Genomic DNA, 17,242 nt, shown 5'->3' on the forward strand with positions numbered 1-17,242 from the left:
GCCGTAAATGTACTCCTTAGGAGCTATAATTTCATATGGGCTATAACACAAAAGAACAAAACAACATCACAACTCGGCAACAATTTCAAGATAACTCTATCAAAACTTGAATCGACAACAGGACCAAAATTTATAAATAGGTGGCTTTTTTAAGCGATTAGTCTAACCGAAAGGGTGAGCTTTACTCTGTTCGGGCTTTTTTGCATGAAAAAGTTTGCGATGCAATTAATTTATTCTGCTATCGTGAAAGACAACATGAAGTTGTACGTTCACTTTTATTATTCGTTTATACAGAAGTACATCATCTATTTTTCGAAAATTTGGTGTCATCGGTTTTAGTACTCTTCTCCTTCCTCTTCTCCCTCGTCTTCGGCCGAGTCGATTCCAACCTCTTCGTAGTCTTTCTCCAGAGCAGCCAGATCCTCTCTGGCCTCCGAGAACTCCCCCTCTTCCATTCCCTCTCCAACGTACCAGTGGACGAATGCTCGTTTAGCATACATCAAATCGAACTTATGGTCCAATCTGGCCCACGCTTCCGCGATAGCCGTGGTGTTGCTCAACATGCAAACAGCTCGCTGAACTTTAGCCAGATCTCCTCCTGGAACCACAGTTGGGGGCTGGTAGTTGATGCCGACCTTGAAGCCAGTAGGGCACCAGTCAACAAACTGGATGGTCCTCTTGGTTTTGATGCTAGCAATTGCCGCGTTGACGTCTTTGGGAACAACGTCGCCCCGGTACAGCAAACAGCAAGCCATGTACTTCCCGTGACGTGGGTCACATTTTACCAGTTGGTTCGCCGGTTCGAAACAAGCGTTAGTGATATCACCCACTGTAAGTTGTTCGTGATACGCCTTCTCAGCAGAAATCACAGGAGCATAAGTAGCCAGAGGGAAATGGATTCGAGGGTATGGAACCAAATTTGTTTGGAACTCAGTCAAATCGACGTTCAGGGCACCGTCGAATCGCAGAGACGCGGTGATAGACGACACAATCTGACCAATCAAGCGATTCAAGTTAGTGTACGTTGGTCGCTCGATGTCCAAGTTTCTCCGACAGATGTCGTAAATGGCCTCGTTATCTACCATGAACGCACAATCCGAGTGCTCCAAGGTGGTATGGGTGGTCAGAATCGAGTTGTACGGTTCCACAACCGCGGTCGAAATCTGAGGTGCAGGATAGATGGCGAACTCCAACTTGGACTTCTTGCCATAGTCCACAGACAGACGTTCCATCATCAAGGAAGTGAATCCAGATCCAGTGCCACCTCCGAAAGAGTGAAAGATTAGGAATCCTTGAAGTCCGGTGCATCCGTCAGCCAGTTTTCGGATTCTATCGAGGACCATGTCAATCATCTCCTTGCCGACAGTGTAGTGGCCTCGGGCATAGTTGTTGGCCGCGTCTTCCTTTCCAGTCATGAGTTGTTCTGGGTGGAACAGTTGTCGGTAGGTGCCAGTGCGGACCTCGTCAACAACAGTGGGTTCCAAGTCCACAAAAACCTAAACGAGATTCAAAAATTTTCCTTCTGAATTTCCACAATGTTTAAATTTAGAAAAAAATAAACTTTGCATGGCAATCAGGCCATAACTTTAAACGAGGTCTATCCAATTGAAGTTAAAAGCATTCAGCATTGTTACCACGGATAAATTGCAACAGATGTTTAGTTTTAGCAACATTCAAGACCTTTTTCAAGACGTTTAAATAAAAATGTGAAACATAATAAGATTACGCACACACACATATTATTAGTGTAATAGTAATCACGGCAGATTTTTGAGCAAGTTAAATACAGAATTGAATTTTTTCAAGACAATCTAAATTTGTATTTAAATTGCAATGCTAAGCATGGGACCGAAATTTTTGGATGTCTTTGGGGTGTGAACATTTGCTACAAAAATGGTGTTTTTTATGGGTGAGGGGGCAGGTATATTATACATGACTACTAAAAACAAACAACATACAGCTCTTGGGACGTGTTTGCCAGAGCCAGTCTCGCTGAAGAAGGTGTTGAACGAATCATCCCCTCCCCCAATAGTCTTGTCACTTGGCATCTGGCCATCGGGTTGGATTCCATGTTCCAGACAGTACAACTCCCAACATGCATTGCCCATTTGGCAACCTGCCTGGCCCACGTGAATTGAGATCACTTCTCTCATTTTCTGGTTATTTAGTTATAACTTCAGTTATGAGATATCAAAGTTACGACTTTTGGTCGGTTCTAGAGCGAGAAATTGGCTCGACTGTTTTTCAGAGTGAGAATCTAAACTATGAGCTTAAATAAATTTTAATTAAACTGTTAATTAACTTAGTTGATAAGTTGTCACGCCACAGCCATAAACGTGCCAACCAATTGAAAGTACGACTTTCAATGACAATGCTGAAGCAATCAAATATTCTATTCCAATTTACGAAAAAGTGAAAACTCAAGAAAAAATCTATTCGCAACTGATTATTATATGCATACTAAGTAGTCAGCCAACGTATTTTTGAATATATTTTAACTACCAAAGATTAACAAGGCCGAAAAAAATAAGAAAAAAGAATCCGAACTATTTTTCAATAATAATTAGTTGTGAAAACAAAAACAGTGAGAGAATGAATTCTAGTACTTTAAGTACCTCTATAATCAATCCTCCCATTTGAAAGACCACATGCTGTTTTCAATTAAATCAAAACGCCTTCAGCTCATGATTGAAAAAATCCGATTGATGACTGACCACTAAACAATTCTGTGTCATTCACATTTTTCCTCCCAGTTGCCTACCCCAGTGATCCTTGATCTTTTATCGTGTAACATCTGACGCAATGCAACACTTTAACACTAAAAAAAATTACCTTTAGAGGCATCTTATCTGATCTTAGGCAATAAGAATTCTGCTCACGAAAACTTTATTTGCGTAAGATCTGATGATATGATTTTTTATAGAGCAAGATCTGAGAATCATCTTGTAAGATCTGATAAGATTTTTTTTTATTTCATCAATACTAAATTTAAGGTATGCTTGGTTGGGGAAATCATGGCTGAAATCATTTCTAAGTTTATTCGATTTTCGGAAAGTTTCATTACGATCAAGCTTGTACTCACAAATCACCATGGTGCCCACGCAATTGAGTATTTGCCTTTTATTTGTTCCCAGAAACCCTCACAATCGGGTCTTCAAAATTTCGTCATCATCAACCCACACAATCGGGTACATCCCCTTGAAGGCTGTTAGAATCAGCAAAAACAGTTTTGTCTGAAATTTGTCACATCTCACTCGACAAAAATGGGGGTACCTGAGCCATTGGGGTACAAATCCTTCTCTTTAGGTGTATTTACTGTGTTAAGTAGACCCAATGAACACAAACTCATGATACAAAAACCTGACGACGTGTTAACTTCCAATCAATTAACCCCTACTCCAAGCAAAACGTTGAGCTAATTACCCGAGACTTTTTGAGATGCAACAATAACCATTCTGCGGCAAACAACGTTTTATCGACCACGTTTTTTGACATTCCAGAAACTTTCCAATATAAAAAAAACCGTTGCACATCAGGCTTCAAACCTTCAGTCTTCAGAACATAAGCAACATATAGCCACAAAATACACTGCTCAGAATCCTAGCTAAAAGCGAACTGAGCCCGCTAGCAAAAACGTGCTCCGCAAAATTTCAACTTCCATTGTGTAATTTAATTTGTAATTTAAAACATTATCATTCAATAGAAGCTCTTTTGACATTCCAGAGCTTGCTCGCCCTCTTGGACACTAAACTCTTTGAGTTTTTAAAAAAACTATAATAACTTTAAAAAAACCATTAAGTTCAGAAAACAATCTTTTTGGGAATCTAGGACTGCCTATTATTTATTACAGAACTTATTACAACTGATATCATACGGAGGAAATAAAAGAACCTTGAAAATGTTGGGTTCATTATAAGTCTGCATTGTTCACATTCGACCAGACAAACCTTATCCTCAATGAAACCTGAGTTAGTGGGTGCAGCAGTCACGGTTTTGAGAAAAATAAGTCACGCGTAATATCATTGACTTCGTTCGCTTTTAGGTCAAACTCGTGAACAAAAGTAAGAAATACAATGAAACCCAAAAGTTTCAGAATCCTTCAAAATTTCGGAAAAAATCAGAATCGGGCAAAAAATCACAATGCACCTTTAAAACGCAATGAGTACTCTCATTTTCTTAGAAAAAACCTTATTGGTGCAAAAAAATTAAAAAAAAACGAACATGGACAATAGATTAATTCAAATTGAAATTCATTGATAGCCAATTAATTTATCGAATCTGAAAAACTTAGATATACAAATAGAACAAAAATTGCTATAAGTAGATGATACAACGGCTAAATTCTCAGCCGTTTCACAACAAAATTTGATGATTATGACTTCAAGCAAAATAGCTGCCCGACAGATCTAGCAAAATAACACCACAATTTGAACACTAGAAAACAGACAGACAAGTCAACTAAAAATTAAAACTCTTTGGGCTCAATAAACCATTTGGCTTGAGTCTTCACTAATAACAGCAACCAATTCAAAAATCAAAGAAAAACAAATATGGACTACTAGAAATCTTGTACCAATAGCGCCCACAATAAGCATAGTAGGCTGAGTAAAAGATTTTTTTTAACTTTGAAATTAGACATACAAAAAACGAACAATTTAAACGAACTGAAATAAATAAGTTTGACCACTTTGACTCTTTGAAATTTGTCACATCTCACTCGACAAAAATGGGGGTACCTGAGCCATTGGGGTACAAATCCTTCTCTTTAGGTGTATTTACTGTGTTAAGTAGACCCAATGAACACAAACTCATGATACAAAAACCTGACGACGTTTTAACTTCCAATCAATTCAACCCCTACTTCAAGCAACACGTAGAGCTAAATACCCGAGAGCTTTTCAGATGCAACAATAACCATTCTGCGGCAAACAAAGTTTTATCGACCACGTTTTTTGACATTCCAGAAACTTTCCAATATAAAAAAAACCGTTGCACATCAGGCTTCAAACCTTCAGTCTTCAGAACATAAGCAACATATAGCCACAAAATACACTGCTCAGAATCCTAGCTAAAAGAGAACTGAGCCCGCTAGCAAAAACGTGCTCCGCAAAAATTCAACTTCCATTGTGTAATTTAATTTGTAATTTGAAACATTATCATTCAATAGAAGCTCTTTTGACATTCCAGAGCTTGCTCGCCCTCTTGTACACTAAACTCTTTGAGTTTTTAAAAAAACTATAATAACTTAAAAAAAAACATTTAAGTTCAGAAAACAATCTTTTTGGGAATCTAGGACTGCCTATTATTTATTACAGAACTTATTAAAACTGATATCATACGGAGGAAATAAAAGAACCTTGAAAATGTTGGGTTCATTATAAGTCTGCATTGTTCACATTCGACCAGACAAACCTTATCCTCAATGAAACCTGAGTTAGTGGGTGCAGCAGTCACGGTTTTGAGAAAAATAAGTCACGCGTAATATCATTGACTTCGTTCGCTTTTAGGTCAAACTCGTGAACAAAAGTAAGAAATACAATAAAACCCAAAAGTTTCAGAATCCTTCAAAATTTCGGAAAAAATCAGAATCGGGCAAAAAATCACAATGCACCTTTAAAACGCAATGGGTACTCTCATTTTCTTAGAAAAAACCTTATTGGTGCAAAAAAATTTAAAAAAACGAACATGGACAATAGATCAATTCAAATTGAAATTCATTGATAGCCAATTAATTTATCGAATCTGAAAAACTAAGATATACAAATAGAACAAAAATTGCTATAAGTAGATGATACAACGGCTAAATTCTCAGCCGTTTCACAACAAAATTTGATGATTATGACTTCAAGCAAAATAGCTGCCCGAAAGATCTAGCAAAATAACACCACAATTTGAACACTAGAAAACAGACAGACAAATCAACTAAAAACTCTTTGGGCTCAATAAACCATTTGGCTTGAGTCTTCACTAATAACAGCAACCAATTCAAAAATCAAAGAAAAACAAATATGGACTACTAGAAATCTTGTACCAATAGCGCTCACAATAAGCATAGTAAGCTGAGTAATAGATTTTTTTTTACTTTGAGATTAGACATACAAAAAACGAACAATTTAAACGAACTGAAATAAATAAGTTTGACCACTTTGACTCTTGATACACAAGTACGATTTACTTCAATTTTATTTCAATATGCTAAACTTGTTCACTTGACTTTGTAGGAGCTAGTATCAACTTCGGAAAACCAACAAGCACAACTGGAAAAAAACAAATTTCCAAAAAATGCACAACAATTCTTTCCCAACAATCTCGACGAATAGAGCATCATAGAAATATGGTTTTAGTTTCTAAAGTAACCAGATGACTGGCAACTCTCGGCCTATACTAATTTATCCCGTTGCGAAGGCAACTACCAATGAAGTATAAATAGTCATGGTGAAAGCAACTCAGAAAAAAAATTGGTCCTCCTTAAAATTCACTAACGAACCGTTACGCGTTTCAAAGACCGACTATACATTTGTTTTATTCAATAATGCACTACATGTCGGGACAAAACAGACCCAGCAAAACAGTCCAATAAAAGCAGACGAAACAATCCGTTAAAAAAGTCCCAAAAATATCGAAACAATTATAAAAATATTCTACAAACAATAACAAACGTAATCTATCTGAAAACATTGCTTTTAATCGATATGAATTCAGATTAAACAAAAAAACTCGGTTCAAAATACTTAATTTAGCAAAAAAGTTGTAATATGCCAAATATTTGTTTCATGACATAATATTTTTGAATAATTTAAGGCGTTTCGTTGTTAACTGGCGTACATATGGTTATTTAGCTGGGACTATTTCGTCTGGGACTGTTTTGTCTGTTTTTGCTACTACTTTGTCGGAGACTGTTTTATCTGGGAATATTGTTCTATTCGCTAATGTTTTCCTCGGTACTGTTTTGTCTGGTCACCATTCACTACTGTTGCTTTAAATTTGAATAGCAAGCAATAATTAAAACACACTTTTCTTCATTTTCCAAAAATTCTTGATAAACAACTATGGCATCGAGTTCTTAAAAAAATCGATTACAGCTTAGTGCAGCTTAGTGTGCTTGTTTAACGCACTGTCATGCATTCTTCCAAGTCCACTGAATCAGATGTAATCAAGTGGTTCAAATAAAATTTTGTGCAGAAAACCTAAGCCAAATTTTGAAAAATTCGCACTTTATTGTCTATGCTTCTTTTCCAAAGCATTTGTACTCGTGTTCACGACCTGATTTTTTGAGTTACGTAAAATACGTCTAGCACGTAAGTTTTATTGGCCTCCGTTTCTAAACATGGAAAACTTGAAATAAAAAAATTCAGAAGTTTCGACTTCAAACGGTATTTTTTGGTTATAACATAAGCTGCCTATGAAAAAGATGCATCTGCTAATATAAAATATTAATATTTGGCGGTTTCAGTTTTTTCCGGCGTTGTAGCTACACTTGACCCAACAAATATTACTGTTTTTAAGCTTTTGGCCATGTTCTAAGCGTTTTCCTCCATTTTGAGAGGATAAAAACCGAAGAGAACATAAAGTGCATTCATTTCAGTGGTTTACCTCGCAACTTCGCTTCCAAGTTGGGGCAGATGAATCTGCCCCAACTTTTCTCCAGTTTTCGTCTTCGATACGTTAGATAATCAGAGAATGGTTTTGGGAGGTAACTTTATCCACAAGTATCTCGAACGCGCAATCCAATCGGGTAAATTGTTTGGTGATATTACCTCCGAAAAATTAAGATTGTTTTTTGGCAATTTTGGATGCACGCACAATGTTCAATCATTAAAATTTCTAAATAATTGCAAACAATTTTGAATCTTAAAATATTAGTTGATTTTTTTAAGTTTTTTTCCAAGAGTTCAAGTTTCCATCGAAAATCATGTTAATAAAAACGACAACCCCCCATTTCAGCTCAAAATTCGGCTCAGCTTTTCTCTGACTGTAGCATTTATTTTCCCCCTTGAATTTTTCCGTCTTTCCGATGCTCTTAATATAAATGAGACATATACTCAACGAGTCTAATTCCAAACAAGACAAACTGCCATTTTGTAAAAATGGGTATAATATTAGTCATATGCATAATGTTAAACCGGCCAATCTATAAAATTTAATAACTCAAGAAGCCAACTTTATTGTTAAAACTAACCGAACATTGTGGCAATGAATTTAAAATATATTTTCTCGCTCTCGCTAAGTTTCTATTTTGTAAAAAAAAAGTCTCAAAAATAACAGGGTTGTAATTCATTTATTATATTAAACCAACATTTAAGACAACAAAATATTTATAACTGACTAATTACAGACTTTTCTTACGAAATGGAATGTGGATTGAATGAACACAATTGAGTAGATCATTATCACATCAGAAACAAAATTTTCAAAAAAATCCAAGACATCTGGAATCCAATTTAATTGACATCTCAGGCAAAAATTAAGGAAGAGAAGCATACCCCCCGCCCATAAGCCTTCTGTCAGATATAAATTATCTTTTTTTGGATTCTGACAATCTCAGTTCGGGTATCATCAATGCTTCACTTTAGGAACCACTCATCAACATTGAATTTAGTTAAATTTATCCATAATAGTCACTGAAGTATTGCATCTTTAGATTGAACAGGTAGTCAAAAGTTGTTTTAGAACAAACCTCCGCGGAAAAAACACCCAAATATAGGGGGGAAAGTAAAGAAAACCCCAACTGAAATAAATCTCCACTTGGCTGTAAAGAGCTGGACATCAGGGCATATTGCCTAAGCCGCCCTTTGGACTTGATATGAAATTATCACAATGTTCTTCTTTAAGCGTATGTCTGAACGCTCTCGTTTAAACCCTAGGGTTCTTAATTGAATGTTAACTGTGTGGGTTTAATTCTGTGGGTTTTTTGGAAGGTTTTATTTCCTAGGCCCATCAAAAACACAGTAGTAATTCATAAATTATGGATTCAAACTGTCTGACCGAACAAGACAGCTATTTACAAAACTAGCCACAATTTCAGCTAGCGGATCATCAATTATCTGAACAGCCCCAGTTAATTGAAGAAACACTTCGATGAAAAAAGTGGGTGATGCCAATTCAGTGAGTCGTCCAGTCAGATTGTCCATAATAGCTCTAAATTGGTCAAATGCCCTCTCGCCCAGTCGCTGTGTAACTACTGCCAGTTGTTGGGCTCTAGCCTAAAACAGCGACAAGTATTTTTTTCCAAAATAATAATAGCCGCCTGGAATTGCTGACGCGGCTATTAAAAAAACAAGACTATTAAAATACTTCTGAACAAGACTATTAAGAAATTTGTGCGGGGCAAATAAAAAAGTTTCAACACAGCCATTGTCCTTAGCGAAGACCAGCTAGTGAAGTAAAAAAAATACTTGTCAAAAAGAATAAGGGCAATGAAAAGAATTTTTTTGTTGCAATAATTCTAGAAAAATTTCATCCGATAAATAACAAGTTTATGCATAACAGTCCGATATAGCTCATTTCAAAACGAGACAATAAAACTGGTTTTTACTCTGAGATCAAAATAGCTATGTCTATAGAGCAAAGAGAACAACAGAATTGTTTGTAACATCAATCCACAATAAACAAGGAGGCTCGTTAATGTGCGTTCGCACATGATGCTCCGACCCGAGCTCATCAACATTCTTTACTTAATTGTCAACCAAAAGCCGATATAACAAAATAAATATTTGAGGTTAAAACAACCGTTACACAATCTAACCCCTAATTGAATTACATAAGGTCGTGCCTCATTACAGCGCCAACGAGATCTGCCGCTAAGGAGACTACGCGAAAAAAAACAAACAACAAAATTAGCAAAAACAAAAATTACACGGCAAAAACTGAACATCAAAAGCTTAACTACACAAATTTACTTTTCCACTGTTATACAGCAGATGAAAATTTTTCTTAATGAGACTAGGTAACAAATCGACAAAGAGAACAAATAATGAGGCGAAAGTCAAAAATTAATCAATATTTATTAAACCAAGAAATTTCAAAAGTCTTAAAAAGTATTAGCTTTTAACTAAATAAACCTTGACAAATTACCAATAATTTATTACGAAACCAAACAAAGGGACATGTCTTTGGTTAGACTAAGCCATAGAAACGGACTAAAGGTGCAGAAAAACTCAAAAAATTACAAACGATTTGCGAAAACACAAAATATTGATACCATTTAAGTCATTAGCTATTATCGGAATATTATATTCTTTCAATTCATTTGTTATTTCTACTGTTTCAGCGAAAAGTTTTATACTGAGATATTAACTAATTTTACCTCGGCCACATTTGAAAACCATTGGGATCTGTTATTACGCGATTGTGTTGAAAGAAGAGAAAAAGAAACACAAAACTGGCCACTCAAAAAACGTTTATAAAAACGCATATTGTCCAACAAACAAAATGTCAGTGACAAATCAAATAAGTAATATGTTATTTTTTTGAAATACAAGAAATTGGACGGGACCTCTCAATGATGAAAATAAGTTACAAGTGGACGAAAAGACGAAACAGAAACTGAAAAGTTTGAAAAAAAAAATGGAAATGTATATCATAAACTTTCAGACAATTCGCTATATACTGAGTGCTTCGGTTAAAATCATTCATTCAATCTTCAATTACAAGCTTATGCGACCGGTCAGCAATTTACGGCTACCTAAATTCCAAAAAAAGGAAAAAAACAGCAAAATCAAGAAAAAAATTGAGCGAGAAAAGTCTCGAAGGCATGAAAAAGTGAAGTTTTCAAAAAAAAATTCTGGTTTCGAGTAATTTTTTAACAGCAAGGGGATTCTATTTTTTACAATATATCTTCAAAAAATCACCAAATATGAACAAACACATTAGAACCACGAAATTTTCGAGAAAACTCGTAGTATCAACGCCAAAAAATTCAATAGCTTTCAACAGAAGCCAGTATATACGCTAAATTGATGGGACAAAGAGTTTGTTGGTCATTCATATTTCATCAATAAACCATTAAAACACGTCATTGACTATGAAAACAACAACAAATACGGGCAAAAACAAAAAAATCAGTAGAAAAGTGCCTGATGAAAGTGTCGAAGAAATTTAAATCATCAGCTCTACTCTGAAAACTTTATCTAAGATCCATTGAACGTCTTCCCTAAACCAATAAAAACTATCAGTATTAGGATAATCTGATAAGATTTCAAAAGGAACCAAAAATAAGCAGAAAATATACAAAAATTAAAAAATTATGAAAACCCGTGGCATTGAAGTCTTAAAACTATTAGGTACAAGATGAAACCGAAAACCAGATTAAATTTGTATGCAGTAGAAAAGAAGAAGGAGCCAAATACTGAGACTGACTAACAGTTCACAAAAAAAGTTTGAGATTGGTTTAAGTTTAAAAAAGTTTTCGAAAAGTTATTTTAAAGGACTTAGCAGCCACTAAATTTGATAGCTTTCAACAGAAGTCAAAAAATACACTCCGATATGCCACACTGGGAGAAAAAATTTTTGATACATAGTTAATCAATGAAGCATTACAATAAGACATATGACTATGAAAACAACAACAAAAACTGGCAACAACCAAAAACTCAGTAGGAAAATGCGAGAAAGTGTCGGAGCCATTTAAACCAAAAGCTTTTCTCTGAAAACTTTATCAGTGATCCACTCAACGTTTTTCCTAAGCGAATGGGAGCAATCAATATTTGGATAATGTGATATGAGTTCAAAAGTAGCCAACAATACGAAAATAACCACAAAAAATAAAAAATAAGATCTTGTGTCATTGAAGTCATATCCAATAGTTAGTAGATAAGACCGCCAACCAGATAAAATTTGGTTGCAGTAGGAAGGAAGAGGGTTCTGTTATTACTGAAACTGACTTACAGTTCACCAAAATAAGTTTATGATTGGTTAATGTTCAAAAAAAAATTTGAAAACTTATTCTTAAAGTCTTATCAGCCAATAGCTGTCCAATCAAAGCACAAGATATGTTCACTTAATACTCATTAAGGAACATATTGCACATTTAGTTAATGAGTTCATGCCATAGCACTCCAGAAAATTAGTAAATCCTCAAAAAGATAATCAAATTTTAATTAAAAATTATGAAAACTCAGTGTCGAAGCCAAAAAAAAAACATGAAGAATTCCTTGAAAACAAATTTTTTTGTTCATTGGGCTTCATTTGACTGTAAATGAGGTTTGTCATTAACCGAACCTCGATATGAAAAGTGACTATTCTCTATGTGACATAAAAAAAACAAAAAACAAATTTTGTAAAAAAAATAGCTCTCAAACAGAATTCGATTTTTTTTTTGATAGTGAACTTCCATATGAGACCAGAACTAGTCCTTTTATCGACTTCAGTCTATTAGGAACACACAATTGGTTCATTTTGTGGCATGAAATGTAAAATTGAAATACTATTTTTATTTAAAAAAATATCTTTATTTTAAGAAAAAGTACACTAAAAGTGAACAAAATCATGCAAATATCCCGTGTTCACACAAAACTTCAATCCTCAATAACTCCTCGAAAAAAAAACGAAATTCAAAAAAGTCTTTTTAATTTTGAATTCTACGCTGGAACAGCTTTCAAATGATACCACTCACATTTCTCTACGATGAATAAATCGATCGGCCAAAAATGACTGAACAAAAAAACCCATTTGAGTATATAGTTCCTCCCCCCACAAGTGGGTCGGAACAATAATAATATTATAAATATTTGGCAGCAAGACTTGTATATAAAATCAGAAAGCTCGAAAAATTTGCGGTTAATTGGAAAAACACTTAGAAATATTAAACACTTAGAAAAGCAGCATATCATAAGTGAGCTAAGAATTACCAAGAAATAAAATACAAAATTAAGACATGCAGGCGTTTTTTCAGCCGTTTCAGCCGTGATGAAATTTTCTGTCAACAAACCTGCCTTCGAATACATTGGGTACGTAATAGCAAAAGCACATCGATATGAGCATTAAACATAAAACCAAATTTAAGAAACCAAAAAAAAACTTAAAAGTAAGAAACTACAATTCCTAGTACATTGCCAAATATAGAACCGTATATATGTTCCTTTGACCTTGCACCAATTTAAATGTAAATTATTACTGAGTGAGGTACTTCGGATCTGATCACAATGTGAACATGTAAAAGAAATAAAAATTGTTTCATTGTTGCCGGAGAGTGAGAAGTTAAACGCGCAAATGTCGTTAGTGAGAGCAAAAATTCATTCAACAATTGTGACTTTCTCGGCTTTTTCTGCGTAAAAAAGGTAAAACTGTGCAAACTGTCAGCGAAAGAAACAAAGAAGACAGCAGGTTAAGCTTGAAATCTAAAAACATAGCTGGCAGATTGCCAGAAAATTGCCGCAATAGCTTCGTAGATCAGCAGTCTCAAAAAGGTAGTAACAGAAACAGACCAAAGAGAAATTTCTTATTGTTTAATTATGAGAAGTTATATTTTGATTACGAATTCGGATAAGAAACTGCTGCTTATATTAGCTGCTCTGCAATAACCATCGGTTAGAGTGACACGCACTCACTTGACCTTATCTCTTTGAACTAAAGTCAGTTTCAGAGTCAGGAAGTCATTTTTGAGAGCGAGGTAAGTCACGCGTGACCAAAAAGTTAATCACGCAAATGAGCAAAAAAACTCGCTCCAATAAGAATGAAGAAAGACGTCACGCACGCAATTCAGTTGAAATTGCATGAGCGAATGAACAAAAAACATACCCGGCAGATTGCCGGAAAATAGCCGCCGTTGATTCCAATAAGCATGATTGGGATTGAAAGAAGAGAAGATATTGAAAAAGATTTTTGTACAAAAACATTTTTTTAAGTCCGATTTATTTTGATGGCATTTCGTAGTTGAACATACTTCTGGTTCTTAGAGAGAGGCCACAGGGGCTACTATCAATACCAATAAGCATCAGCGATGGTAACTAAGACTTATAGGAACGACGTTCAAATAGCGGGCATGTAAAATTGGGCTTTATGGGTTTATCCCGTTTCCATTTCTGACTTCAATTTTTAATACTGACTCTGTTCATTTTGAATTGCTTTGCTGAGCAACTGATGTTCAAATTCACTTCTAGCAGAATGAGAGAAGAGAGAAACTAGCCTAGAGAAGTCAAAAAGATTTTACGCAAAATGTCGAAAAAGCGGCAAAATGGTAAAGCGAAAAAAAAGTTCGACGAAGTAAAAAACAATAGGAGCGCTATAATAGCCGGCTGAGAAGACGAGGGCGGCTATTAATCAGATTTGAAGTGATTTATGATCGTAACAAAAATCTTGATGACGAAATACAAAAATATAGCCGGAAGAAACGCGGAAACGACTCGAAGAGTTGTCTCTCTGAGAAAAAACCTTTTCAATTAACCGGTGCTTACTGAGGTTAGCTTTAAAACTAAAGAAAATTAGATAAAAACTTGAGAAATAGCCCATATAAACAACTGAACTAAAAAAATTTAAAAAGTCAATTACTCTTGTATTTATAACAAGCAAAAAATACTACAAAACTGTTTTAAGCAATTGAAAACATCAAACTGCTTCAGCAACAATGTGCAAGCTATGTTAGGATGTCAAAATTTTCTATTTTCGATGAAAAGATTGAATACCACAAGAAAAAATTGTTACATAATTTATCAACTTCGGTAACTTTTCTCAATAAGAAAACTATTTTATACCATAAAAATTGTAAACATTTACTAAGTAAGCTTTATGCAGTACTTGCCGTTTCAAACCCCAATGAACGCGATAAAACTAAACAGTAGCCAATAAATTTATCAAGTCAGAAATTAATCATGAAACATAAACCGACTAATTGTCGGAAAAATTGCTCTCGAACGACAGGCGGTAGAAAAAAATTTGACCCCGCCGGGATTCGAACCACTGAGCTCCCGATCCATAACCAGATTCAGTGACCACTCGGCTATCAGGTCCTTCTTCTTGCAATGCTGTAATCGACTTTATATTAGTAGCAAGCTTTACTTCGGAGTGAGAGCAATAGAGATCATTCAAAAATGAAGAACGAAAGCGCGAAAACGTCACTTCTTGAGATGTCACAGAATGTTCTGGAAGAAAATCGCATAATGGTCAAGCAAAAAATTTGCAAAAAAAAGACCAACACGTTGACAATAATTGCTATCAACTTCTTTCAAGAGCAATTAAAAAGGTTTATAAGAAAGATCAATTTTCATAGGCAAAATGTCATATATTACCAAAAACTAGCTCTGAGAATAAATCCAGAAAAAAGTTTCAATAAAAATTTTAACAGTGAACCTAGCAAAACCTCAGTGCTATACTCTGTTCAAAAACAAAGTACAAAAAAACTGAAAAAAGACTAAAAATATTAGTTCATATCAAAACTTTCAAAACTAATAAAAGCAGGGGCGGGGCAATCAAACTATAAACATTTAGAGAGTGTTTGAAAGATACATGATACCTTGTGCAGAACACAGTCAGTATAAAAAAGATGAGCAAACTAATTCGTATCTTTTGAAAATTAAAATTAAAAATCAAATCGGAAATTCTATATAAATATCAAATTGAAAATCATTAAACAGAAAAATATGGATCTTTCCAAATCAGGCAATAGAGGCTCAAAAAATGTATAGCCATCTTCCTGCCTCAGTAAGAAGTGAAAACAGTTCAAGCTCAAAACACATACAATTTATTTTTAAAAAAGCTCAAATTTTTCACTCACTTTCGAAGGCTTATTACCAAAAACTACTTCAATTGATAGTAAAAACGAAACAAAAATCCTTGACGGTGCACATGAAGAGTTTTAATAGGAAATAACTACAAAATACAATAAAAAACTTGACGGTGCACATGAAGAGTTTTAATAGTAAATAACTACAAAATACAATAAGAAACCGGATTTGTTTGTGTACAATTTTATAAAAACGAGAAAATCTCATGTCAAAAAGAAGCATAAAGGAAGTGACATTACACACGCTACTGCATATTCATTGGCCGTGTCCTATAGACGCATAAGTCCACGAGCAAAACTCCTTCCAAAAAAATTTTTTATCAGCCATCGGATTTGAGCTTTTCCATTGAAAAATGAGGCCGCATCTGCTATTGGGAAGCTGCAATAACAGTCAGTTCTTATGAGATCATTTAATTTTCCTTGGATCAACAAAAACTGATTACTGATTACAAAAACTGATTACTAGCTAGCATCACCACTATATCATACAAAAGATGAAATGAAAATCTTCGGCTCTTGGAGTAGATTGCAGATATGGTTTTTGAGTACAAAGAATATCACGTCATTGGCGCCAGAATATGTCGCTCTGTATGAAAGGCAGCGATTGCGTATGATCCTACCCCAGTCAGTACGTGATAACATAGGTTAGTTCAGAGCATTTCAGAAACTCAAAATAGTTTTACATTAATTGGTATTTTCTAAAGATCCTCTTGACTCGATTTGTTCATCATTAAAAAAAGTATTTCAAATGCGAGTTTTTCCTAGTCTTTTTTAAGATTTCTGTGCTAGCTAAACTAATGTGCGTTCCGCAATATACATTTATCTCTGCTTTTTACTTTCAGTCCGTAGTAATTTTTGTGCCAAGGGTACTAAGCATCGCGCCTGTTCTGGTGTGAATACTTCCAACAAGGAATCCCTCTAACATTTTTGATAGCTACTTGGGAAAATTTTCTGATCTTGCTTAATTTGTATTAAATGTTAATAAAGACCACTTCTATATTCAAGAGTATCACGGTTGGTTCTGCGATGCAAATTGCTGTAATTTCTCCCGTTGCTTGCAACTGCAATGACGGTTTTCAATGATCGATGAGGTAATTTTATGTTTATAAAGCAAATGTCTCTTTTTTCCGGCCTTTAGCGTTTTTGTCATCGTTTGACATTTGTTTTAATTGTATTTAGCTGAAAGGAAATCCAGGAAAACGTAGTTGGTAGTGACCGTTAAGAACAATTTTCCTTTCCTTTTTCAAAATTAAAGTCCAACAAGTGTCGAGGACACGTTTTCTAAAAGATAAAAATGCTTCGTCCAAATGTTCGATTTGTATTTTTTTTAGTTTTAAAAACTCATTTAATTAAACGAAAACCTTCAAAACGCAGTTAAAGCAAAGCTGTATTGTTACTATAGCCTCATAAAACTTCTAAAGTAGAAAACAATACTTATAACCAAAAAAACTGCTTCAAAAATTGGCAGAAAAATTTCGCTCGATCAGAAAAATGTCTTACACCTCAATTTCTCACTTAAAAAAA

The 17,242-nt window shown here is 34.7% G+C and overlaps 2 protein-coding genes across 3 annotated transcripts in view; both read right to left on the reverse strand.

The window, feature by feature from the left end:
* Positions 1 to 213: 213 nt before the first annotated feature.
* LOC142356440 (tubulin alpha-1A chain-like) lies at positions 214 to 2,276 on the reverse strand. Its single transcript, XM_075408357.1, has 2 exons — positions 1,959 to 2,276; positions 214 to 1,496 (listed from the first exon to the last, which is right to left on the reverse strand). The coding sequence occupies exons 1-2, from the start codon at positions 2,151 to 2,153 to the stop codon at positions 336 to 338; spliced, it is 1,356 nt and encodes a 451-aa protein (XP_075264472.1). The 5' UTR covers positions 2,154 to 2,276; the 3' UTR covers positions 214 to 335.
* A 5,976-nt stretch (positions 2,277 to 8,252) lies between these two features.
* The window catches only part of LOC142356451 (uncharacterized), a 32,667-nt gene continuing 23,677 nt past the window's right edge, over positions 8,253 to 17,242 (reverse strand). Inside the window, exon 8 of one of the 2 annotated variants that reach the window (XM_075408366.1) lies at positions 8,253 to 9,203. In XM_075408366.1, coding sequence (XP_075264481.1) covers positions 8,964 to 9,203 — 240 coding nt within the window. In that variant the 3' untranslated portion in view covers positions 8,253 to 8,963. The remainder of the gene's footprint in view (positions 9,204 to 17,242) is intronic. The other variant, XR_012761417.1, reaches the window with a different exon arrangement.

This window comes from Convolutriloba macropyga, chromosome 2, assembly GCF_964194025.1.
Source record: "Convolutriloba macropyga chromosome 2, txConMacr16.3, whole genome shotgun sequence".
Taxonomy (NCBI): Eukaryota; Metazoa; Xenacoelomorpha; order Acoela; family Convolutidae; genus Convolutriloba; species Convolutriloba macropyga.